The following is a 25,081-nucleotide window of genomic DNA, read 5'->3' as shown; positions in this document are numbered from 1 at the left end:
ACATGAGAGAGGGGCTTCAGGGGTTTTTTTTTTTTTACCTCTGTTGTGTCTCATCATACAAACCTGCAGTTCTTTGTTGTCATCACTCAGCATGTTCATTGAGTTGTATTTGCTGAATCTCTCCCTGCTGGGCTGCACTGATGGAAGCCCAGTTATGGCTATAAACAAAGGTCACTTTTAAATCACACCCACTTTATTGTGTGTGGGGGGGAAACGCAATATAAAATACCTGCTGCAGAATCAGCGCCTTGCAGAGTTTTGTTGTCTGCGACTGCAGAAATTCTCTAAAAACTGAATTCAGCTCTGTCAACAAGTCAGGTTTTCTGCTACTGACAGAAAATTCTGACTCGTGTTGTGAGCCTTATACTCTTTGACCAGGATGACAGTGACAAACTTTGCCATTTCATCCTTTTTGTTGTTCAAACTCTACTATGTATAGGAGTTGTGTTTTCCTGTCTGTCCTGAGGAGATGTCATCCTCTGCTGTTCATCGTACCGTCTGACTCGAGGGCCAGAGCCCAACAGTGTCGTTAGCTGCTCAGAACTTTCAAACCCTTCAGGACATATTAACAAAAACAGCTTCAGTTACAGCTCCATGTTGAACTCAGCTGTCTTAATAAAGCAAAAATAAATGCAAGTGTGATATTTTCTCCAGGCAAAATGAAAGCTGAGGACTCCACATGTTGAGCAGAATAAGAAAAGGAGCTTTGATGAAAAATGTGTTTCATGTTGGGTATCATGCTTAGGTTTTAGGTTATCATCTGGTCTAACCAGAAAGCTTTTATGGTTAAATCAGATGTTACAAAGTTATGCAGTCGGTTACCTTAAGACTCAGATTCCCATAATCCTCTGCCGATGCCTTGGGTTTTCTGTTTTATCTGTAACAGGACTGTTCCGTTCTGGAGTTGTCGAGGCTGGTCGTGTGTTAAAAGTGCACAGTGAGCCATTGAACGTGTGAAATGTACAGCATATCTAATGCTGGCTCCAACTGCAGCTCAGTGTACACTCAGGATGGCCACCTATGCCCACTGACATGAAAACCAAATAAAAGTTGGGTCTGAGGAGGTAGACAGTTCCACCGCCTCCATGTTTAGTTCTCTTGGTGTTTTGCCCCTTACTGGTCAAACCTTTAAATCCTCCCCCTTCAAAATTCAGAAACTATAACGAGGTCAAATGTCAGCAAATCAACCCAACCTTAATGAGAATTGGTAACCACAGGGAGCAGTGACCCCACCTCTACAAATACTGACAAACAAAGCTTGTCATGTTAAATATAATTTAAGGATCTTGACTGGGATTTTTCCATTTTATTTATTTATTTATTTGAATTGAGTGGCGAAGGTGAAGCAAAAAGAAAAATAATGTGATGGCCAATCTTGCCACAAATCAACACTAAAATATGAACGCTGCTTCCCATCATCCTGTACATATGTTGTACTTTAATTAGGTAGAGCATCACATAGTATGAGAGTCTGATTTTGTACAGATGTTAATGTATGTACAGAACAAAATAAAAAAATAAAGTTGACACAACAATCAGTTTCTGTTTTGTACCAACAGTCATTACATTCTCTCACACGCACACACACGAGCAGATAAGCCCATGTACAATTACAACACTAAGGAAAAAGATCATGTAAAATAAGATTGGCATTTCAATAAAAGGCTTTAGGGAAAAATGTAACTTCACCCTACTGATAATCTTAAACATTTTACATGACTAAACAAAGAGGTTGGTTCCTTTACATAAATGTTGGTTGTCATTAAAGCTGCAACTAAATTATTATCATAAGATTATTTTCTTATTAATTACTAATTTGGTGTAAAAAAAAATAGGGTTCATCATTCAGTTTACTGACATTGTCTGAAAAATGACTCATTTTCAAAAGACGGCTTAATGACAGCTCAAATCGGGTCTCCTTGTCACCTGTTAATTATCTTTGTGTGACTTGTTTCCTCCTGATAGCTGCTTCTTCCAGCTCGATTCAGGCATCTGTGCAATTGGACGACAGGTGAGCCGCACTTGTTTAACATCCTTAGATTACAACATGAGCCTGAACTGAACTGAAACGTTATCAGTTATTTAACGAGAGGAAGAGGAATCTTAATTATTCTGTGTCATAATAAAAAGTAAGCAGCTGTCACCAACTGTCACTTTACATCTGCTGTCATTTTAAGACTACAAGAGAGGATCAGAAACATAGTCTTTGAGCCGAGTTACATTAAAGCACCGAAAGGACTGATCAATCAGCCGATGATGATCCATTCCTGACAGCGAAGGTGTTTAAGACATTACTCTCTCAGCACCCACTGTCAGGCACCCGAACGAAACCTCCTTTCATTTTAATCCATCAGAGAACTTCAAATCATGTTTAACTCAAAGAGATGAGTGCATCTGTTATTTAAGGCTAGTTGGGATATTTTTACATGGTTAAACGTCCACTGTAGTTAAGGTAGAACCATATATAATAAAGATAATGGAGTTTAGCATCTCAACTGTTATGAACATGTAATTCCTTTGAAAACATTAAACTTTGAAGCTGAGATGGTAATTTCTCAATCAATTCAGGAAATAATATAATTAGGGGATATGGATTATATCTATCAATGTTAAAGCTTTGTCCTGTGAATGTAATTTTCTACTTTACGGAAGATTCTTAAGAGTTTAATTGTTTTTTACTCAGACAGGAGAACATTTTCAAATTATTTTCATAAAACATTCATCTGGTTATTATTTTCTCACTGAATTTGTAGTTTTTTTAGTAAGATAAAAAAAGCCAAGTGACAACTCCAAATGTCTGGTTTGTTGAGACCAACAATGAAAACACACAGCAACTAAAAATATTCATAACTGATTCTGTCAATTTTTGCCTTCTTTTGCTTAAAAATTCAATTGATTCAGTTGACGACATGAATTTTCTTTGGTTGAGAAACAAACTCGGGTCATATAAAACAAACACTGAAGACGTGTTTACCATCAACTAAAATAAAAAGAATCCATAAACTGGTTACAGATACACGGGGCAAGATCGTGACTAAAGTAGATTTTAAAATTCAAAAACTAAAAAAGAAAAAAATCAGCTTCTCTTGGATTAAGTCTTTAAGTTTTAATGTAACTGAAGTAAAACTGATGTTTGTGAATAACTGCTTCAGGCTGAAAGACAGTCACCTTCATCCTGTTAATCCAGGCTCTGTCAGTGTCTTTGAGGTTGTCATGGTGTGTTCAGTGCCCGTTGATATTGTTTCTGCGGCGTAGGGCGCTGGCGCTCTGCCGGCTTTGCAGTGTGTGCTGGACCATGTCCTTCCACTCATCGTCGGAAATCTCGCGGGCCCACGCCGGCACGCCGGGAGATGGCAACGCCACAGCTGCCATCGTCCTCTTGACTAGCTCCACGTGGTCTGCAGAAAACCAAAAGTACTGCCATACTTTTCAACTCATTTTTCGCCCAAGTGACGTTTCACACAAAGTTTTAAAAAACCAGAGGAACATCTCTTTCAAAAAGAGACAAATGAGTTGTGTATGTTAAAAATCAGTGACTGACGTGGAGTTGAAAGCTCAGGAAGAAAATAGTTAGCCTAATTCTGTAATGTGATGTTTGTTTTTCCATATACAGAACTCTAATTAGCCATAACATAACTTTTTCATTGTTTTATTAAAAAAAAAATTTTAAATGATCATTAAATGATCTTTTAAAGAAGCGTAGAAATTTGCTTAAAAAAATTAGTGTGATTAAATCTCAACTCAACTGATAAATTGATGATTGTTGCAGCTTCAATTATATTTTAAGTAGCTACAATGGTGCAAGCGTGTTTATGTTTCAGAGATTGAAAACACAATAATACGTGTGGAGATTTCAATCTATATAAATTTGTAACTACGTCAAAAACTATTTGTTTTGGGATTTTTTCCTTGTACGAAGCTGGATTCCAGTTTAGCAAGGTGACTTCAGGGTTAACCCTGGGTTTTCAGTCTGGCTATTTATCAGGGTACATGGTAACTTACCTGTTAGTGTTTAAAAAAACATGCTGGTTGCATCAAAGCATCATACCCACACACTTCCAGTGTCTGCTGGGTCGTACCAGTAACACAGTCTCTTATGTCCTGGCCAGTGTACAATTCAGGCAGATCCCTGGCTGACCTCTTCGGTGCTTATTGGTGCAATGACCACACTCAGCTCCAAGAGTGAGTCAGTGACTGCCCCCATGTGTTGCACTGCTGAGCATGCCTTCAGTGGGGGGTATTTCTCCACTGCAGGATGTCTAACCATAGGTCACTACCATCACCAGCTGACTTCTTGCACAAGTTCCTTCCCTATTCTTCCTGTTGGTCTGGCCACCACTTTCAGCAATTGAAGAGTTACATCTCCCTCAGTGCGTTGTCTGATCTGATTCACACGTCGGCTGGTGACAGTGTGCTTTGTGTACCCTGTGTCAGTCCTCTATTGTGGGGCCAAGGCTCTGCTTAATGTGTCACTGATGTGCATGTCTGGGCCAGGCCTATCAGCAAGTTGCTCTAGAGTTGTTTTGGTGCAGTAAGGAGGGGCTCGTTGAAGATCGAAATGAGTGCTTTGTGATCAGTCTATGCTACTAATGGAATCCCTGACACGCAAACACTATCCTCCATTTTGAAATATGCAGATTTTTGCATCTTCTTCATTGTCTGATTGGTCTTGTGCAGCAAACTCTGCCCGCTTTCATATGAACACACACTGATGTAGATGAAACACCCTGGATTCAGTTAGTGAGTTGATCAGTTTCTCTGTAAATCAGAGATCAGATGATGCCAGATGACGCCAGATGACGCCAGATGACGCCAGATGACGAGAAGAAATCCTGGGCATGCTAATCCAGTTTAATGATACTGGCCCCAGGTTATTAGCGGGCAACTGTCTACTCTGGAAAGTCTATTTTCCAAGAAGTTAGTCCGACCACTTCTTTGTGACGTTTATTTTCAGAGTTCGTTAGGTAAGTTAAATTTAGCATTTGTTTGGTCCTGTGACTGTAAAATAGACTCATTACTTTTGTTCCACTTTTGACACTTCAGTTCCTGATTGTCATGTTATACGTCTCTATTTGTGTTTGCTTTAAAAGAGATGTAACATATTTAAACTCCTCTTTTCTAAATAAAGAAATAAATGTTTGTGTTTGACCTGCCACTCTGAAAAGAAACAATATAGGACAAACAATACAGCTGTAGAGGACATATGGACATATGGAAGACCAACCCGCATCCATGGGAATGGAGGCTCGGCTCCTTAAGGCTGCAGCCCCTTCGGGGTCCTCCTCCTCATCACTGTCAGGGGGAGGAGCTTCAGGAAGGTGGAGGCCCATCACCTAGAGGGCAGAAAGGTGCTCTTGGTCATCAAACCTGGGCCTGTATCAAGAACGAGGTAACTTCAATGTTAACCCTGGGCTTTCATTCCCATGAAGGTGGTTTATTTCTATTGGAGTGCATTGCCAGAAAACCAAACCTGCCCTGGAGCAGGTAAAGTTCAGAGAGAGCTCAGCAGGTATATTAGACTGCCTTTGACCAATCAGTTCTCTTGGCAAATGGCCTGTCTATTCCAAGACAAGCCCATTGATGTGGGCAATAGAACCTTTAGGCGAGCTGACCAGAGAGAGATGGAAAACAAAGTTTGTGACTGACTTAACCTGTCTGATTTTTTTGGACGGAGTAAACCGCTTTGCTCCACTGTGGTTGGAACTGAAATAATGAGGATAAAATGTAACAAGCCAAAAAAGTAAGTAAATAAATAAAAAAATCTGAAATTAAATTTATTGGTGAAACATATTGTGAACCTCATTGATGTGGAGGGGGTTTAATATTCCCAGCATTCTTTCTGGCTTCTGGCAACCACAACTGGGTTACTTTTTGATTTAATTATTGGTTTATAGTTTCAGATTTTGTTAATATATTTAATATTATAGTAGTATGATGATAATAATGATGATGATGATTATTATTATTATATACAGCTCTTTGCGTCTTCTCCATGATCCGATTGGTTGTATGTAGCAAACCCCACCCCTTTCATGTGAGCGCACACAGTACTAGACAGGAAAACCCAAGGTTCCATTAGTGGTTCATAACCGGTGTCGTGAAACCGCTCATCAGGATTGCATCTGTCTGCGTAAAGTCAGGTAACGTGAAGCCAGGTAGTGAAGCCAGGTAACGAAAAGAGATCCCAGGCATTTTAATCCCACCACGTGATACAGGCCCCAGGTTTATTTTGTCCAGCCCCCATGTGGTCATGTGACCAGGTCAGGTCTCACCTCTATTCTCTGCTGCACCTGCTGCAGCTGCTCGGCGTGTGAGGGTGCCCCTACTTGCTGCCCCTCCCTGCTCTCCTCCTCCTCCTCCCCCTCATCAGCTTCCTCCTCAGGTTGGTCCATGGCATTCAGACTGTCAGGATCTTGGTTCAGAGGTTGATAATAATAACCCCCACTGTTTTCCTCTCCATCCAGCTCCATCTCTCCTACTTCCTCCTCTTCCTCCTCCTCCTCGCCTCCTGTCTCTCCACCATTCCACACAGCTCCCACTGGCAGCAATACCCCATCAGCCGTCCTCTTGTCCTCTCCCAGCTCATCCTCAGAGCTCGGCAAGACTCTCTCCGGTCCCATGACAGAGCTCCACACTTCCATCCACAGACACAGAGTTCCTGGGAGGGGAGCAGAGAAGCCTGGGTAATCAACACTTGTATTCCCTGTTCAGCCCTTTGCAGACACAGAGCAGTTACCACGGAAACAGTGAGGATAATCAGTTGCCTTTCTATGTTGATTATTTTATCTATAAACACCTTATTGATCAGCACTGGATAAATGGTCAGTCATGATCTGAAGAGAACAAGAACAGGTCAATGAGAATGGGAATCAATTGAATCTTAATGGCATTGAACTGAGTTTTTAAAATAATAACGTCAGCAGAGCTGCGTTAGTACAGGCCAGATGGCAAAAATGTGTCAGTAAATACAGAAAAATCTCACAACTACAGCAACAAATCAATTTCTTTTTCCAGATGCTCCTTCCTGCTTCTCTCTGCTCATCTTTACTGAAAATAGATGATGACTTCAACTACACCAAACGATGCAAGACCATCGCTAGCAGATGAAGTGATAAAACAGGCCATCAGCAGTGAGGTCGCTGACAGTTTAAACCAGGGGTCAGCAATTCAGTTTGGCAGGAATGCATTCTCTATTTTTGACATTATAGCTATAATATTTTTTATTATATATATTTAATACATTATGTATATTACTATAATATATATATATATTTTTTTTTTTTTTTTTTTTTTTTTTGGCGCCGTTCTAGCGCCAGCCTGTAGCCGCAGCTCCTCTTAGTGTTTCGTGTAAACTTGTTAATTTGTTGGTTCGCTCTTTTTTTTTTCTGTTCGATCACAACGTTTCTGTTAAAGTTGCGAAATGGCTTTACTTGGTGTGGTTGGTTTGGTTTTTCTCCTACTTTTCCTACTTTTTGTAACTTGGAAGATCTCCGCCAGCAGTTGTGGCAGTTGATTGCGCTGTGTAAACCCGCGCTGTTGCCTGGAGACAGGCCTGTGGTCCCGCAGGAGCTACGGAGGAGACGCCGGGGCTGCAGGTCCGGAGCGAAACGGAGGGAAAGAAGGAGAAGACACAAACCAGCGGTCCCAGCGATCATAACGGGGAACGTGAGGTCTTTGGGGAACAAGACGGACGAACTGGCAGACCCAGAGGGAATACCGTGACTGTAGCATATTTAGTTTCAGTGAAACATGGCTGCACTCGCACATCCCGGACAGCAGCGTTGAGGTCCCAGGTTACAGTTTGGTACGGGGAGACAGAGACACTTCCAAATATCATGAAGGAACGTCTCTATAACACAGACATCGAACTGCTGGCTGTAGGAATGCGCCCGTATTATTTACCAAGGGAGTTCACGTACACTATTGTTATCACTGTTTACATCCCCCCGTCAGCTGATGCAGCGGTAGCCTGTGTCAGTCATCAGCTCCACCGCTGCCAAACTACTGACCGAACACCCAGATGCATTCATGTTATATATTTTATTCCCTATGTGTAATGCTGCTGTTACACTGCAATTTCCCAGTCTGGGATAAATAAAGTATCTATCTATCTATCTATAGCATATATGTGGGATAATGTGCAAAAAATATATTTTCTAAATAATCTGGCAAGCCAGACAGATGGGCCATCTTTTGTCGACCACTGGTCATTGGCTTCTCATAGCCAACGAGTCCATCACCTGCCTGTCTGTCCAACCTGAGGGAGTCTGTCTGTCTGTCCAACCTGAGGGAGTCTGTCTGTCTGTCCAACCTGAAAGAGTCTGTCTGTCTGTCTGTCTGTCCAACCTGAGGGAGCCTGTCTGTCCAGCCTGAAGGTGTCTCAACCCGAGGGATCCCGTCTGTCCAACCTGAGGGAGCCGGTCAGACAGGTAGCAGCTAACGGCTACAAGCTAACAGTTGCTGTCCGTTAGTTGCCTTGTTTTTCTAGCAAGCTCCTGAGTTTCTCCGCTGATTCATTTATCTGTAGACACAATAACAAACCGTGTCCAGATCAGGCGTTCAGGGACTGACCTGTCTGTCTGTCAGGCTGCTGGGAGAGTCTGGTGACTGCTGTTAGCCGCTGGTAGCTGCAGTTGTTGGTCAGAAGCGTCCGCGTACGTCACTAAACTGACGTTGGCGCAAAAAAAAACAAAAACAAAAACTTTATTAACAACATGGTTAAGTCAAAACAGCAGGGAAAATAAATAAAACAAATAATTAAATAATAAATAATAAATAATTATAATAAAACACTGAAACACATACATTTATAATATCCTCCATCTAATCATTTTATTATATTCAAATAATCATTTCTAGCGGAAATTTTTAGACAGGTCTAAAGTCGTCAAATATAAAATATATTTCAATGAATAAGTTAAATTCAAGGATTTTCGAAACCTCCTCCTCTATGCTGTATAGTCAGTATAAAATGATGTGATGAGCAGACTATAATACAGCAGTAATCATTGTTCAGTGTTTATTCATATCTCTGCTCATGGTCCTTCTATGGATACACGTCTCTGGGGGCTGCTATATAACCATACAATGAACAACCGTGTAGTAAAAACAGCTGTAATAATATCGAATATCTCTTCAGAAATGGAGTGTGACCAAATCTACTACAAAATACAATATTCAATATATTTTCTGATTGGACTGAGTGTTCTTCACTTCAGTGAGGTGGGTCCATTTGCTGCTTTTACATTTTACAGATGAACAGGTGGATAATTAAGCTGTAAAAGAAAATTATAGTTTGAAACGATTTAGATGCTGCAACCAGATATATTTAGAAGCATTTAACACTGGTTTAAAGTATGATTATACTCCAAATCCTCATGTATTATCTCCTAACACAAATATGAACGGAAATATCAAAAACATGAACAGCAGGCGACACCTTTTCCTCTTTATTATTTGATGAAGGCTTTCCTTCTAACAGTTGTAGACTACTTGTTTTCAGGTATTGAGGAAACAGTTGCTAAAAGTATCAATGAAGAACACCCAGTTTAAAATAAATATATTCCACTTTTTTTCTCCTCACGTCACAGAGCGAGAGGATTAGAGCAAGGCTAAATGATGTGTGACGTCTGAACGCGAAAGGTTGTGTATCGAGAAGAGGTGTTACTCTGATTGGAATTACACAACTGGGTGTAAATCAACACTTTACTTTTTCATTACAAATGTTTTTGAAACTTGATACCCAAATCCGCTTTCATTTTTTAAAGTTTAATTTGTTTTAGCGCGTTTTCATATTTCATCCTCTTTACAGCTAAACACCACACAATTATTTTTAACTCAAATCCATTGCTTTTTGTATTTAATCAGAATATCTTCTTTAAAATATTTTCTACCTTAACGAGTTTCTTCTATGTGAAGTATTCATAGTATATGTCATAAAATGCACATTTAAATACCATGTTTTTACTTTTTAATTACATTTTTGCCTATCTATTTTATTTTTCATTCAAGACCAGTTTATTATTTTAAATACATTTGGACAAAAAGTAAAATATATATATATATATATATATATATATATATATATATATATATATATATATAAATGATTGATGTGTATGTGTAATACAGCTCAACGACAAAGCACAAAAACATTTTGCTTTGTCTCAACACAGAGTTTTTGACTTATGCTAGACACAGTTATTGAATAACACTGAAACTGCACATCATTTATAGCATTTTTATTGTGTCTGCTTTATGTAAAATGTTAGTATAGGCGATGCTATATGATGCAATAGAATGGAATATGTGTAGTGTTTTCTTTGTGGGTCAGAGTGAGCGCTCTTGCTGCCTCCTCTCTGTCTCTGTCTCATAGTAACGGTCAACTGCAGAAACACACCGGGGCTCACCGAGCTCACACCGACAGACTGACTCCCTGTCCGTTCACAGGACACAGATCCCCCTCCTGGCTGCTGAGCAAACCCGATCGATCAACGACCAGATCGCTCTGATGGCCGGCGTAATGGACCAGAGCCGGCGCGTGGCCTGCGGCGGGATCGGAGGCGTCGGAGAAGCCAATGATGACATCAGCGTGTGAGAGTCCCGAGCCTCCCCGCGTGAGCTGATCGATCATTTATCGGGTTAATTGATAACCTTGCTCAAAGTCTGCGTTTGTCATTAATCATTTGATCCGTCTGAGCAGCTGGTGCCATTTTAATGTAATCAGAATCCCGTCCCTCCTCATAAATATTTTTGATCTATCGTTGATGAGCTTTGGGTTTTTTTTTTCAAGACCGATGAATCACCTGAAACTGATCAGTTGGTCCGACTTTGACACACACCCATTTTTAACCGATCAGTCACTGATCACTTTTCCTTTAGTCTGAATTAAGACAAAGGAGCAGGGAACAATGATACACAATCCAGCCACTCGATCTTATTTTAGAATAATTGTATCCCTTTTTACTAAATCAGTCTATTGACCTGTACATCAATTGATCCATCTGTGAGAGTTGATCAATCCTGTATCGGCAGCAGATGATAGATTACTGTAAACATCAATACAGTATCAAATAGCAGAAAATGAACATCCTGATCAGTTTCCTTGGAGAGTTGAAGTTGCATATAGATTTTCTCTCAATCAACCAATCAATTAATTAATTAATTAATTAATTAATTATTAATTTGCTAACAAATGTTAGCAGCTCTGCTCTATAGCTTGTTACAGGTGTGTGTTGTTTTTATGGTGATTAATGTATTGTCCATAACAGACTGATAATCAACCTTTACCAGTTAGATGTTCATATCCACTACAGATTTTTAATCTATTTACTGGCAAGTCAGAGTTGGCCCATGAACCACAGTTTGCCTCCCAAATGCATTTGCAGAAGCTGGAAGATGTTTGATGAACAAGGCAGATGTGTTTTAATTCTGATGGACTGACATCAGGGTTGATTCACATATATCTGCTAAACTGTCCGACCTTGTCTGAGTAGCAGCATACAGCACAGTCTTGGAATAAGACTCTCAGGACCCGATCTTGAATGGGGTTACCATGATGTGTAATGCCATGTTCATGCCACGGTCAATGACTCCCAAGTTTGCAACCAGTGTTGTCCATGAAGCAACCTCTTTGTTGCAGCTTCTTAGTGTGAACATGACACTTAGGCTCCAGGGGTTGGAGGGCATAACAAACTGATAACCCCCCCCCCAACACACACACAAGAAATGCATCCCCTGCAACATTGGTCTATTTTCCTCTGGGACCATGGGACCATCATTTTGTATTGAATGCTAGAACAGTAGAGACTCGTGAGGAAATCATTTAATGAGCTCATACATCAAGACCGAGGTGAGGACATTTTCAGGTAGACGTCAATACAATCAGATTTTGTTTTACAGGAATCTGGGTTTAAAGCTCTTCAGCAGTGGCTTCATTTTTCAGACCCAGAGTCCAGGTCTCAGTCTCTGGCTGAGTTCCTGTTTTCCAGCAGTAGAGGTCAGAGGACTCTTTGGTTTCTCTTTAAATGACCCACAGCTCTGTAAATTCAAATTTACCCTCCATGTCCCTGCAGGTGTTTCAGTACTTCTGTTCTCCCAATCCTGTCCAAGATGCTGCCAGCCTCCATCCAGATCACAGGGGAGATGCTGTCACCGGCCGAAGTTCAGGACATATGCGAGAGTCTTAAGGAGGACAGTGTCCGGCTTCTGTCTGTCCGGGGCTGCCAGCTCTCCGACCGTGACTTCGGACGCATCTGTCGCAGTGTTGCTGAGTCACGCTCTCTCTCGCAACTCAACCTTAACTTGGGCATCGTCTCTAGCATCAGCCGGACACGACATCTGGCCGACGCCCTAAAGACCAACCGATCTTTGCAGACCCTGTTGTAAGTGGTCCACCAGTGAATGCTGGACCATTAGGATTCATCCTCTGTGGGGCTGGTTTGTAATGTTTAGTTTCTTCGCTCTCTAGTCTCCATGGAAGCCCCCTGTTAGACGCTGGACTGGTTACCCTGAACACGGCCCTGTCAACCCACCCTGCACTGGTCTGTTTGGATTTGGGCGACTGCATGCTCGGAGACGAGGCGCTGGGTCTGATCTGTGGGATGCTGCCACCTGATGGCGCAAAGTCAGGTAACAATTACCTGATCTGAATTTCACTTAAAAATAGACACTTTGATTTCTACTGTCATATATAACTGGAGCTCCTTGGCAACTGCATCAACCATCTGCACAAAGCTAGCCACCTGTTCCATCAAAAATTGAGATTTGGTTGGATGTAGATTGCGACACCAGCTGCACATTAGGGTTACTAATGAAAATTATAATTTGATGTAAAATACTGATAGGTGATGTTGATTTTGTGTTGGCTTTAACTACAATCTATACCAAACATCTGCTAAACATCAGCTTCACAGCAGTGTCAGTTAGCTAACTGTTTTCACATCAGCCTGATTTTAATTTTCAACCAAAATCCAACATATATCTGAGTTGGAGTTGTTCAACCGGTTTTTGCAAGCAGGGGAGCTGAGCTCCGACCCACTGCTTACCTGTTTCACCAGTGCTGCACATAGCTACACCCTGCTAGAAGACAGCGTAGTAAACACATGTTCTGAGCCTGTGACTGGAGTATGGACGGTCCAACACTTGACCAAAGAGTTTTTTCCCTTACTTGGGGCCTGCTTTATTAGTATGCAATTTATTTATTATGACGTCCAATAAAGTCATGTAACATTGATGAGTGTATGTATGATTCACGTCTGTTTGTAGTCTTGTGAATTATTCACTGTCTCATTTGTCATTACATCTATCAGATGATGAAAAATAATGAAAGTGGTATATGATTATTTGATACTGAATCTCCAGAACACATTGGCTCAATTTAACTTTGGAACTCAAACTTCTCAGCAGTGCAGTAACCATGAGGTACCACCCGAGTAATGGCTTGGAGTTTCAAAGTAACAGTAGACCCAATAAAGTTTTTAGCTTTTCTTACGAGTGTAAAATATCACAGCAACAGCTCAAGTAATTGGATCAGATTCCAAAATCAGAAGTGGAGCTAGACCTGGAAATGCCCAGCTCTAAGATCTTGGATGAGAACATGAGAAAATGGTAACTGGGAACAATATTTCTACAGGATCCGATTTAAATCAGACTGCAGATAAGCAGCGGCAGCAGTTTGCAGGAAGTGGACAGATACTGTAGCCACGTCAGAGGACACAAAGCCTCCTGTGACTTTATTATTTCAGGCTCAAATAACCTGAATTCCCCAGGCTGACGTGCAGAGGCTGCTGTTACCACACACTGAAGGATTTAGCCCTTCCTCTTCAGATTCTGTCATCATCATTTCCATTCACACAAACACAGAGACTATGACTCTTCATAACAAACAGTTTGAAATCCAACAGTATTAACACCATCTCATAAAAAGAGCTCTTATAGAACAAGTTTGGAGTAAGATTGACTGAACACAAATTCCAAATGTGTGTTGCTGATCAGGGGAGTGTGAGTCAGGCTTTAAGGTGAATTTCACGAGGCTAAACCATCTGTGAACAACAACGACACACACTTCATCGCACAGTGCAGTCAGCTAGTGAGCTGAGACTTAGGGGAAGCTTTTAAAGTCAGTGTCAATGCTGAGTTTTTCCTGGGATCTGAGAGGGATTTGGACTGGGAAAACTTCCTCTGCTGTAGAAGATCATGTGGTAGCAACCAAAAGTGCAAAACTGCTGATGGACACCTGACATCAAAAACAAGTTGAACAGTAGACTGTGTGTGCATCTGGTTGTTTTCAGGTCTCAGGGAGCTGACGCTCAGCGCCAACCCAGGAATCAGCTCCAAAGGCTGGGCTCGGCTCTCCATTGCTGTGGCTCACAGCTCCCAGCTTCGAGTGCTCAACCTGGACTACAACCCGCTGGGTAACACTGTTTCAATGCTCTGCATCAGCACTGGTTGTCATGGCTCTGCTGCCAGTTGACGTTCTGCTTCTGTCTCTAGGCGATCAGATTGCAGGGATGCTGGCGGTTGCCGTGGCGTCCAGCAGAACCCTGGAAGTGTTGGACCTGGAGGGAACTGGACTGACCAACCAGTCAGCACAGGTCAACCAATCATAGTGCTCATTGCTCTTCTTCTTATATCATCTAGTGTTTGTTGGTTGACTTCTCAGTGATCACAGCTGGTCAGCTCAGCACATGATAAGGAAAGGGGCGTCAATCCTTCCTGTCCTATCTGCTGATCTCCTGCCACCCCTCAATTCCTTGTTGCACCTATATTATAATGATAACGACACAACAAACCTTTTTAAATCTTGCAGCTTAAAAAGCACTTAAAATCCTTAAATTTTCTCAAAAATCGGCAGTGTGCCTTAGGTATGAACTCTTGTTGTGCTTTCTGACCTCGAACCAATTTTATGTGGTACACTGCGTTCAAAATGTTTTAGTGCCACGAAGCCGCTCCACTTGATGGATTGTCGGAGCATTCCCAGCTGACACAGGGACTTTGTATTAACGTTGGTCCTTGGTTGGATATGGGCTGCAACGTCAGACAACCTTAGACATTAGATAACTAATTATGTAGTGCTGGGAACAACCACCATCCAACATTTAGTCAGTGTTACCTTACTGTAATTAGACTTCAAGCCAACGTTAGGTTTTTAACATAAACCCAATTTTCAAATGCACATCATAATCCAATTATAATCAAATGTTGGGAGACGACGTTGTTCCAAAGTCACACTAACTTCAGGTGTTTGCTCTCGCTGGCAACGATAAACCAGGGAACAGAACGCAGTACGCTTACCTCCGCTTACCTCCGTCAGTTTTTGTAATATCTTTATATTCGTTTTATCATGCGCATTAAGGTCCACAAAATACGGTACTATAAATGATGATATCATAGATTATTATTATTAACACTTTTATTGTTTTTGTTGTTATGATTGTTGTTATTGTTTTTAATGTTATTAAATACTTTATGATAGGCCCATCATGAAGTTAATGCTAATTAACTTACTAATGAGGTGCTGTCATGTATAACTGGCAAAAATGAGCCACACATCCCTGTTAGAGATAAATAAATGGCTGTTTTGATGAGATCAGAAAAATCAGGCAACCGATCTCTGAGAAATGGGTGAACACAGGGAAATTAGCAGATGTGTTATACCTGGTGTGCTGTCTCAAGCAATATTGGCTGCAGACACCGTAGGACACCTGTCATCATAACGCTGCTTACAGCATGTAACCCTAACCCTGAGTGAAGCTCAGTAGTCAGAGAAATGAGGCTGTACAAATAAATGTGAGTTCACTATTAGGCCGCTCTCCTAGTTGCCAATTCTTATTTATTATTTTAATTGATCAGCCTTCTCTGCCTGCATTTTCTTTTCATGATTTTTTCAATCCTGTCTATTTTTGGTGAGGAGAGGAGGATTTATCTTCATTTAACTTCATTAAAGTTGGTTTTAAAAAGGTTTACAACTCCCAGTGTAAGTGCAATTCCCTAAGTCCTTATGACCTCTCTTTTTAGTCTGGGTCATGGATAGGTGACTAGGAAAGGATGGCTTACAAGAAATTAAAATGCTTTTAGGAAAGGATACATAGGTAGAAATTGGGATTATTTTGACATTTTAAAATTTTATATATTTATTCAAACGTATAAATATACTAAGGGTGTAACGGTACATGTATTTGTCCCGAACAGTTGGGTGCAGGGCGTTCAGTAAGAATACACATGTGTACGTCCCAAAAATATTACCATGCTCAAGCGAACCGGAACTACTCGCCACTCCTTGTTTCCTCCGGGTGACAGAATACTATCACAAAGCCCCGTATGTTGTTGTTAAGTCATCCTAGCAACCTCGTTTAACATGTAGCACAGACCATCCTCACTGAGCTTGAGCTACCCAAACAAATTTGACTCGTCAATCTGACTAACGACCCAGTCTAATGTTAGTAGACAAGCCATCTGGCAACTCCTTTTAGCACAGAGGAACATGAGGCTGCAAAGGCGAGTTTGAGGACTCACTGATCTTTCAAGTGTATTTCAAGTTGCACAGTAAAGCCAAAGAGGTGTTATATTCCAGTTCCACAGTTTGAATGTGAAGTTTAAAATGCTTACAGTGTTTTTTACATGCCGCACTTTAACTGATCTTTATTTTATTACTTATTTTTATTTTTCTACCGAGATCCAGGTATGATTTTATTTAAAAAGAGCCATCCTTTGTGTCAGGGAATTGTGTTTTGTTTAATGTTTTCACAGTTTTATGTTTTCAATTTGACAATAAATGAAAAGCAAGATCCCGTTGTTGTTTTTTTATTTTAAAATTTTCCTTTAGCTAAAATGTACCAAACTGCTATTTCAAAACCGAGCTACATACCGAACCATGACTTTGCGTGCCGTTAGACCCCTAACATACACATTAAATCTGTTGTTTTTGTTGTTGTTTTTGTTTTTTTTTTTTTTTAGATTTTATTTTTATCTCTCTCTCTCCCCCTCTTGTCCCGTTTATTTTCAACTTTTACTTTTATATTTTTTATATTTTTACTTTCATCCTCTTGTGCATATATTTCCTTGTGGATACATACTTCCTTTGTTATTTCCTATTCAAAAAAGCTTGCATGCTGAGAGTGAAATCAATTGGAGTCAAATTACAGGAGCATAGTGGTTAGCACTGTTGCCTCACAGCAAGAAAGTTTTGAGTTTGATTCCCGGGCCTGGGGCCTTTCTGTCTGAAGTTTGCATGTCCCCCCCGTACTGTCCAGGGTTTCCTCCTGCAGTCCGAAGACATGCATGTCTTGGTTGATTGGTGACTGTAAAGTTCCTGTAGGTCTGAGTGTGAGTGGTTGTTCATGGGTGTCCAGGGTGTACCTCGGCCCCAACCTATGTGAGCTGGGATTGGCTCCAGCAGCCCCTTGGACCAGGAAACAGACAACCGATGACTGAATGCAGTCACTGTCAAGTTTCAGTTGTTGCTGTGTTTGTCCAATGGAGGGAGACACTGACCTGGACATTTACTGACTCTAGCTCTGTATAAACACTATAAACCTAGAACTGGTCTGAACCATAGAACCAGATCAGTTGTTTTTGACTCTGAATCAGAGCCCAGGAGGTCCTAAGTCTCAGCCTATGTTTAGATCACACACAGGTTGTAATATGCTGTAATGTGGTTTTGTTGTGTGTTTGAAATGAATGGATCCTGAGTTCAGGACAGTTTATTACTGAGTTAATCTGCCACATCAAACATTTGAATCTGTGAGCCCCAGAGCAGATTTAAATCACACATCAGACTGTGACATGTAGATATATGTCAGTGTGTGTGACATGGCCAATCACCAGCCATGTTCAAACGTTACTGAGTTGTCTGTGTGAAAGAGAGCTGAGAGACAAAAACTGTGGGTCCTTTTGGGGATAGTTGTCTTTTTGGCTTTTGATGTGCTTTCCATGAGGCCTTCAGCAGAACTGGAGCTCATCGCTCATCTTCATCCCGCTTCCTCCCCTTTGATCAGAGCGCCTCTTCTTCATCCTATCAGACCTCTTAAGCAGAGCAAAGCCTCCACTCTAATTCAGTGTTTATGTCTTGTCTCACATCTTTGAACATTTCCCATCATCTCTGCAGCTCCACAGAATCTTTCAGCCTCTTTTAGCACGTAGTCTTGCTTCTAAGACACATTTCCCACCTGGTTGATTCTCACTCCTTTCAGATAAACAGCTGTAAACAGCCACTGTTTAAACAGCACACAACGGCATGTCGAATCTAAAAAGCCAGGTGTTTCCTTTAAGAGATGGTCGAGACTAAACACAGAGCCAACACTGGACTGAGATACATCAAATGACACAAACATGACATGGATCATCATATTTATCTGAGCTTTTTGATTAGAAGTTATCGTAAAAGATGATAAAATATCAGTGTTGTGTTTGCAGTTTTACAGCAAATTGGTCAAAAAGCAATAAATACACAATGTGAAAGCATTGCTTTTCTCTTTGTAAGAGTCATATTAAGCAATGGAGTGAGATGAGCTGAGAAGTTGATCTGGGTTAGAGAAAGCACAGCATTAAAGCTGTTGCTGTCAGTTATCTTGGAACAACAAGCATTGCAGTGATTTGTCCAAACACCCACAGGAGATAAAGGGGTGTGAAAGATGCAATGGCTCATAGTCTCCTCTATGACCTTACAATACCATTGGAACAGTCCAGACCAGGTGAGCTTTACTGTTGTGTAAAGTCCAAAGCGCAAGAAAAATCTTGTGCAATTTGGCCTTTGAATAGTGCAACCCACGCATAACCTGAATTAAACAATGAATTGGAGTTTAGAATTAATTAATTTCATTCATTAAATTGCTTTTTGTGTGCTTTATTCCAAATAATGAAATTCTTTCTCCATCCCTATTTTTCAAAATTGTGAGATTTGTTAGAAGAAAGAAAACAACCTTTTTTCTATTGGGGAGGTGTCAGCACGGGCTTGAACTGGGCTGTCTCCACTCCAGAAAATCCACAAACACTTTATGTGACTGAAAGTGCCGCCTTATAGTGAAAGTTGACATTGAAAGTAGTCTCTCCAGTTTTTGATTTCCACATTCCATGACGGATTGTTGCCAAACTTCTGGATATATTTACTCCACATTCAGTACTCGTCATTAATAAAATTAAAAACTAACATTTTCACACAGCCTCTCATAATAGTTTGTGTATTTTATCTTCTTAATGAAGTAAAAGAAGTCAGAATGCTTTCCATCATGGATTGAAGCTGAGCCCTAAAGCCAGGCTCTCCAGCCAGACAATAGCCGAAGCATCATGTCTTTGTTGTTAAATGAAGGAATTGATCTTTCTCTGACAGCTCAGCAGCAGAACAGACAGGATGTGGATAATGGATATTATGCTGATAGTGAAAGCCTTTCAGCTGAGAGTTTTGATTTGCTCCAGTTGGCAACTGAAGCAGTTCTTGTTAAAGGAAAAAAACTGAAATAACACCTCTAAAGGTCACTGATTAAGATGAAATATCGACCTTCTGATGTTGGTATGAGAACTGCTGTTTGTCTCTATGTCCAGGTGTTCTTGGACATGGTGGAGAACTACCCGACCAGTCTGCGGGTTCTGGTCCTTGCGGAGAACAACATCAATCCAGAGCTGCAGCAGCAGATCTGTGATCTGCTGTCTGAAGGAGAGGACGATGACGACAGAGAGGTCGTGCACCATCAGGCAGGCCCTGCCTCCAGTGACCTGCTGCCAATAAGAGACAAGTACCAACCAATCAGAGACAAGTACCAGCCCCCTACTTGGCTACCCCACAGCAGTAAGGGCTGAACATTTCCCTGTCTCTGTTTCCTTCTCCGCACTGCCCTCCCTTCAGCCTGCCCCCCTACAGAATGCCCTTCTTACCCCCCCCCCCCCAACAAACTGTTCTGGTCCCCAAAAGACATGAGAGAGGTTCAGACTGTACAAAATACTGTACAGAACCAGTGTAGAAGTACTATAGACCTCAATCACAAATGCCTCATCCTGGGCCCGTTGATAGGAGAGCAGAAACTGGTTTCATTGCTCCATGTTCAAGTCAAGTTCAGTGCTCTAGTTTTAGTCAAGCTCTCAGCAGAGTTCAATCCTAGTGACTGGTTTGTCCCATTTGATCCCAGTATTGATGTAGCTCTATACCTGTTGAACCCAGTCTTAGTCTGGTCTGTCCCAGTTAATCTCAATATTGGAATGCTTCTGTTCCTGTTCAGTCCAGTCAGTTTTAGCCTGGGTGTCCCCACTGACAGAGGGAGGATTGGGTTCTGTATATTAAAGTGAGTGAGCTTAAATGGTTTTTATCAAAATCCAGTTAACTGTAATTTTTACATATTTAAAGGAATTCATGAATGCTAACCTTCAAGCCCTTCTCTTCTTCTGTGGCTCCCCTGTAATTCCACTCGCCTGTATTGCCTAAAGTTCCAGTCCAGGTCCAAAAGCTTGTTGTATTTCTGGCTCAGGCACTAGTTCCAAAGCAGTTTAAAGAACTGAATACAGTGGCAAGAAAACAACAAGTGAACCCTTCAGACTTAGCTAGTTGTTTGCATTTAGTCATAAAATTTGATCCGATCTACATGTAAGTCACATAAATAGACAAAATGGGATGTTAGCTACCTAATATCACAACAACTCTTTACTGAACACAATATTAACATTGCTGGTGGAAAAAGTAAGTGAACCTGGTTTTAATGGTTGAACCTCCTTTGGCAGCAGTAACCTAAACTAAGTGCTTCTGGTAGGTTCTGGACCATTCTTCCTTGCAGAACTGCTTCAGCTCAGAAATATTCTTACCGTAGGATGGCATGAATGGCTCTCTTGGGGTCATTCCTTTGCATCTCTGTTGGACTCAGGGCTGCGCTCTGACTGTGCCACTCCAAAAGGTGGGTTTTCCTTTTTTTAAGCCACCCTGCTGTAGAATGATGTTTAAGGTCATTGTCCTGTTTCATCACTCAACTTCTACTGAGCAGCCACCCTCACATTATCCTGTAGGATGCCTTGATAAATTTGGGTATTAATTTTATCTTTGATGTAAGGTTAAGCTGTCCAGGCTCCGAGGCAGTAAAGCAGCCCTAAATCATGATGCTCTCTCCTCCCTATTTAGGTTGATATCGGGATGCTGTCATCAAGTGTCATTTTTGCCCCATACGTTGCAAAACAATTCAACCTCCTTTTCATCAGTCAAGAAAACATTTTACCAGTAGGGTTGTGAAATGATAGGGTGTTCTTTGGCACACGTGAGGTGTACACTGCAGTGGCTTCCTCTCTGGTGTCCTGCCGTAGACATCATACCTGTTCAATGTTTTGTGTATGGTAGACTCATGAACAGAGACGTTTGCCAGCTCCAGGGATTTCTTCAAGTCTTCAGCTGGTCTGTTTTCTCACCTCACTGAGCATTCTGCGTTGTGTCAGCTTGGCTCGGTTGTCCACTTCGAGGGACAGAAGTCACAGTATCAAATCATCTCAATTTGTCAATATTTTGTCTGACTGGTGAATACTTAAAGTCTTTGAGATTACTTTTTAACCCATTCCAGTATTATGCAGCTCAACAATTCTAGGCCTTAAGAGATCTCTTTTTTGTGAGGCATAGTTCACATCAACGGATGTTTCTAGTGAATAGCAATCTCACAAGTTTGAATTGTTTTTTGTAACAGTCAAAGAAGCTCTACACCTTGCTCTAATCTCATATGATTGATTCCACTCCAGGTTTGCTAACTCCTAACTCCAATTTGCATCATTCAGTCATTAGCCTATGGGTTTACTTAATTATTCCACCAGCGCTGTGAATTTTTAATGGATGTTTTCAATAAAAACGTGAAATATTCTAATTGTTTGTATTGCATTAGGTAAAGCAGATTGTCGGTCTGTTCTTGTAACTGATATTCAGGGTTACCCTAACCCTAACCCTAACCCTCATTCCCAATGGTTCACACATTTTTTACTTGCCACTGTATGTTAAAGATTCAGCTGCTCCAGTATCTAAAAGAGCAGCAAAAATTTCGACAGGGCCAGTTGACAGACTCTACTGACTGCAGATTCTGAGGAAACACTGACGTTTCTGGTTTTACATGTTATGTCAATTTACTAAACATCATGCACCGAGTCAAATATCCTCCAAATCAGTTCTTAGATCAATTTCATTTTAAGGAAAATATCAACACTCAGAGAAATTACTCAACATTGTGTGTATGGTAAATATCAAAATTCAGGTCACTGCTGGTTAGCTTAGCTTAGCATGAAAACTGGAAATTGGTTAGCCTGGCTCTATCTAAAAGAAACTAACTTCACTTATCAGCAGACATAAAGGTCAAAGGTTAACGTGTTACTTTGCATACGTTTAATAAGTACAAAGGTGTGAAATATTATGCGTGGTCATTTCCAGCCTTTACTTTAGGTTAAGATGACCACAAATGTGATCAGTGATCTAATCAGTGATCAACAATTCAGAGTCTGATCTCTAAACCAGTAAAAGTGCTTGTATAACAGTAATTTTTGCTATGTACAATTAGCATATAGTTTTAGTCACATGATGAAATACAATTGTATTTCAACAGGTGAGCTCAGTCCCTTACTGTGAAAACCACATATTTTGGTGGGATGAGGGGTAATATTCCAGACTTTCTGGAGATACTTGATATTCAGTGTCAAGTTGAACTGTTTGTTTTTCTAGTAAAATAGATCACCTTTAGATCAATTGAAAGACTAAATAATGATTTGGAAATGAGTCTGCAGGATGTGATTTGACCAGTCTTGATAACATGCAGACTTGTAGGTCTGATCATTTATATCTGGGGTGAGGCTCTAAACGTGTTGTTCTTTAACCCTACAGACTCCGGCCCCCAGATGGTCTTGCTGACATCAGGTCTAGGTGAGAGCTTATTGGCTGAGACTGAGATGTGACCCCTCCCACAAACACAACCACTTCCTGTTAAACAATGTTCACTTCAATTCTCTTCATTTTTTTCTTTTGGGGTTTGAATGTTTTCGGTTGTTTTTCTGCACTGCAGTTCTCCGGGTTGTTTAAGCAGCCAATCACATGCTCTGCATGGTTTGATGTAGCACCTGTACCTAGACTATAACAGAGTGAGTGATGGCACAAAACCCAAATCCACCAAGTGACTTACAAACAGGTGTTTGATCAGAAGGCGGACTGTGTGTTTCACTACTCTCTGATGAGCTCCATTTCTAAAACATTATCAGATATAATTAATGGATTCATTAACAATTAATCAATCATTCACTGATGATTTGCTTTTTTGAAGACACACCTTTACACCCACGTTAATTTTCTAGATTTTTATTGTATACAAACAGTTTTTAGTTTTTCTAACCTTATTTAACTGTTCAGCACGTACACATTTTTGTGATTCAATGTGTGTACATACCATATGTCGCGTGTTTCTGCAGTCTTTGTAGGTACCATAGAAAATACAATAAACTTGGAGTAAACTGGACCACTGATGTTCTCTAGGAGATCTGGACTAAACCGTTTACAAACCTATCATTATTATTTGTAACTGCTGACTTATTATACACCACAAATTGACATAAACATCACATTTGACAGACTGATGATCTGAGCTGTTTTGTTCCTGATATCCTTCAGCAGCTCTGTGGTCAAACATTCCATTTGTTTTCAACAACCAGGATAAGTGGTTTTATGAGTGAAAACAAAAGTGAATTAACTTTAATAAATCTATTCACTACACTTTATTAAGCCTTTATAAATGGAGCTTTATCAGACAGCAGCACCTGTGTTTCTGATGAATGTACCTTCTGCTCCGTTAGTTTGTTCTGCTGCTCTGATGTCACAATAATAAAACTGTTTACAGCTTCATAAGAAAGAAGACTTTGTTTGTTGTTGTTGTTTTTTTTTTATGAAGTGCTGGACAAAACAAAAGCACCCAGACCAGCAAATTTTATCTTTTCTGCACAATGCAGGGTCTGACAGGTGTCATGACTTTAGAAACATTAGTTAGATACTTTGTAAGTCTCACTAACAGTTTAGAGAGTGTACTATCATTTATATATTTCCATTATATCAGCTAGTCCAAAAGTGAGGGAATGTGTATGAGATCATGAGATTTTGCTCCATTATGACATTATCACACAGTTGCTGCAGATTCATCAACTCCACGCCACATCCATGATGCAAATCCCAGGTCAGCTGCATATCAACTTCTACTAAGGGACCTGCTGAGAAAATATTTCCCACGCCATAACGCCACCAACCTAAAATTTTGATACAAGGCAGGTGGAAAAATGCTTTCATGCTGTTTATCCCAAATTCTGATCCCTCTATCTGAATGCTGTAGCAGAAATCATGACTCAGACAGAGCAACTTTTTTCCAAACGTCTCTTTCCCAGTTTTGATTGGCCTGTGTGGATTTCAGCCTCAGTCATCTGTTCTTTTGTGACAGGAGTGACCTGGTGGGGTCTTCTATCTGCTGTCCATCTAGTCTATCTGCTTCAAGGTTTGAAATGTGTTCAGAGATGCTCTTTTGCTTCTGTAACAACTGGTTATTTGAGTCACTGTAGCCTTTCTAGCATCTCAAACCAGTCTGGCCATTCACTTCCAACCTCTGGCATCAAGTAAAAACTTTTTAACAGAACTGCCACTCACCACATAGTTTCTCTTCTTTGGACTACTCTTTGCCAGTTCAGCTCCACTTCCTGAAATATTTAGTCCAGCCTCTCTAGGCCCAACAACCACGCCCAGCTCAAAGTCCTTTACATCATCTTTCCCATTCTAATGCCCAGTTTGAGCTTCACGTCAACCTATCTGAATGGACCAAATGACCAGCTTATGAGGTATTTTCGTTAATGAGCAGCTGAAGAGTGATGCCTGGTAAAATGGCAGGAGAGTGTATAATATGTTGTTTTAGTTGCTCTCGGGTGGTTGAGAAAATCCTCAGCAGCAAGGCATTGGGTGGGAAGCTTTTATTGTGTTCCAGACAGCTTTACACTTAACCCTGGGAACCCCTGGAGCAAATGTTAGAGCTGTTGTTCAGTGTATGAAGGAAATGAAGGTTGCCACAAAAAGCAGAAACTGCTGAGTAAGGTCAGCATTCTGAACCATGAAGTGAGT

The 25,081-nt window shown here is 40.8% G+C and overlaps 2 protein-coding genes across 2 annotated transcripts; one reads left to right on the top strand and one right to left on the bottom strand.

Moving 5' to 3' along the window:
- Positions 1–1,409: 1,409 nt before the first annotated feature.
- Positions 1,410–8,653, bottom strand: mea1 (male-enhanced antigen 1). The gene is made up of 4 exons (XM_029521962.1): positions 8,572–8,653; positions 6,273–6,658; positions 5,225–5,333; positions 1,410–3,398 (listed from the first exon to the last, which is right to left on the bottom strand). The coding sequence occupies exons 2-4, from the start codon at positions 6,639–6,641 to the stop codon at positions 3,223–3,225; spliced, it is 654 nt and encodes a 217-aa protein (XP_029377822.1). The 5' UTR covers positions 6,642–6,658; positions 8,572–8,653; the 3' UTR covers positions 1,410–3,222.
- Positions 8,654–12,111: 3,458 nt separating this feature from the next.
- Positions 12,112–22,934, top strand: lrrc73 (leucine rich repeat containing 73). Its single transcript, XM_029521655.1, has 6 exons — positions 12,112–12,383; positions 12,470–12,630; positions 14,292–14,414; positions 14,494–14,594; positions 19,540–19,783; positions 22,823–22,934. The coding sequence occupies exons 1-6, from the start codon at positions 12,112–12,114 to the stop codon at positions 22,891–22,893; spliced, it is 972 nt and encodes a 323-aa protein (XP_029377515.1). The 3' UTR covers positions 22,894–22,934.
- The last annotated feature ends 2,147 nt before the right edge of the window (positions 22,935–25,081 follow it).

The sequence above is a fragment of the Echeneis naucrates genome, chromosome 15 (assembly GCF_900963305.1).
Source record: "Echeneis naucrates chromosome 15, fEcheNa1.1, whole genome shotgun sequence".
Lineage (NCBI taxonomy): Eukaryota > Metazoa > Chordata > Actinopteri > Carangiformes > Echeneidae > Echeneis > Echeneis naucrates.
This window is presented reverse-complemented; position numbering and strand designations above follow the sequence as displayed.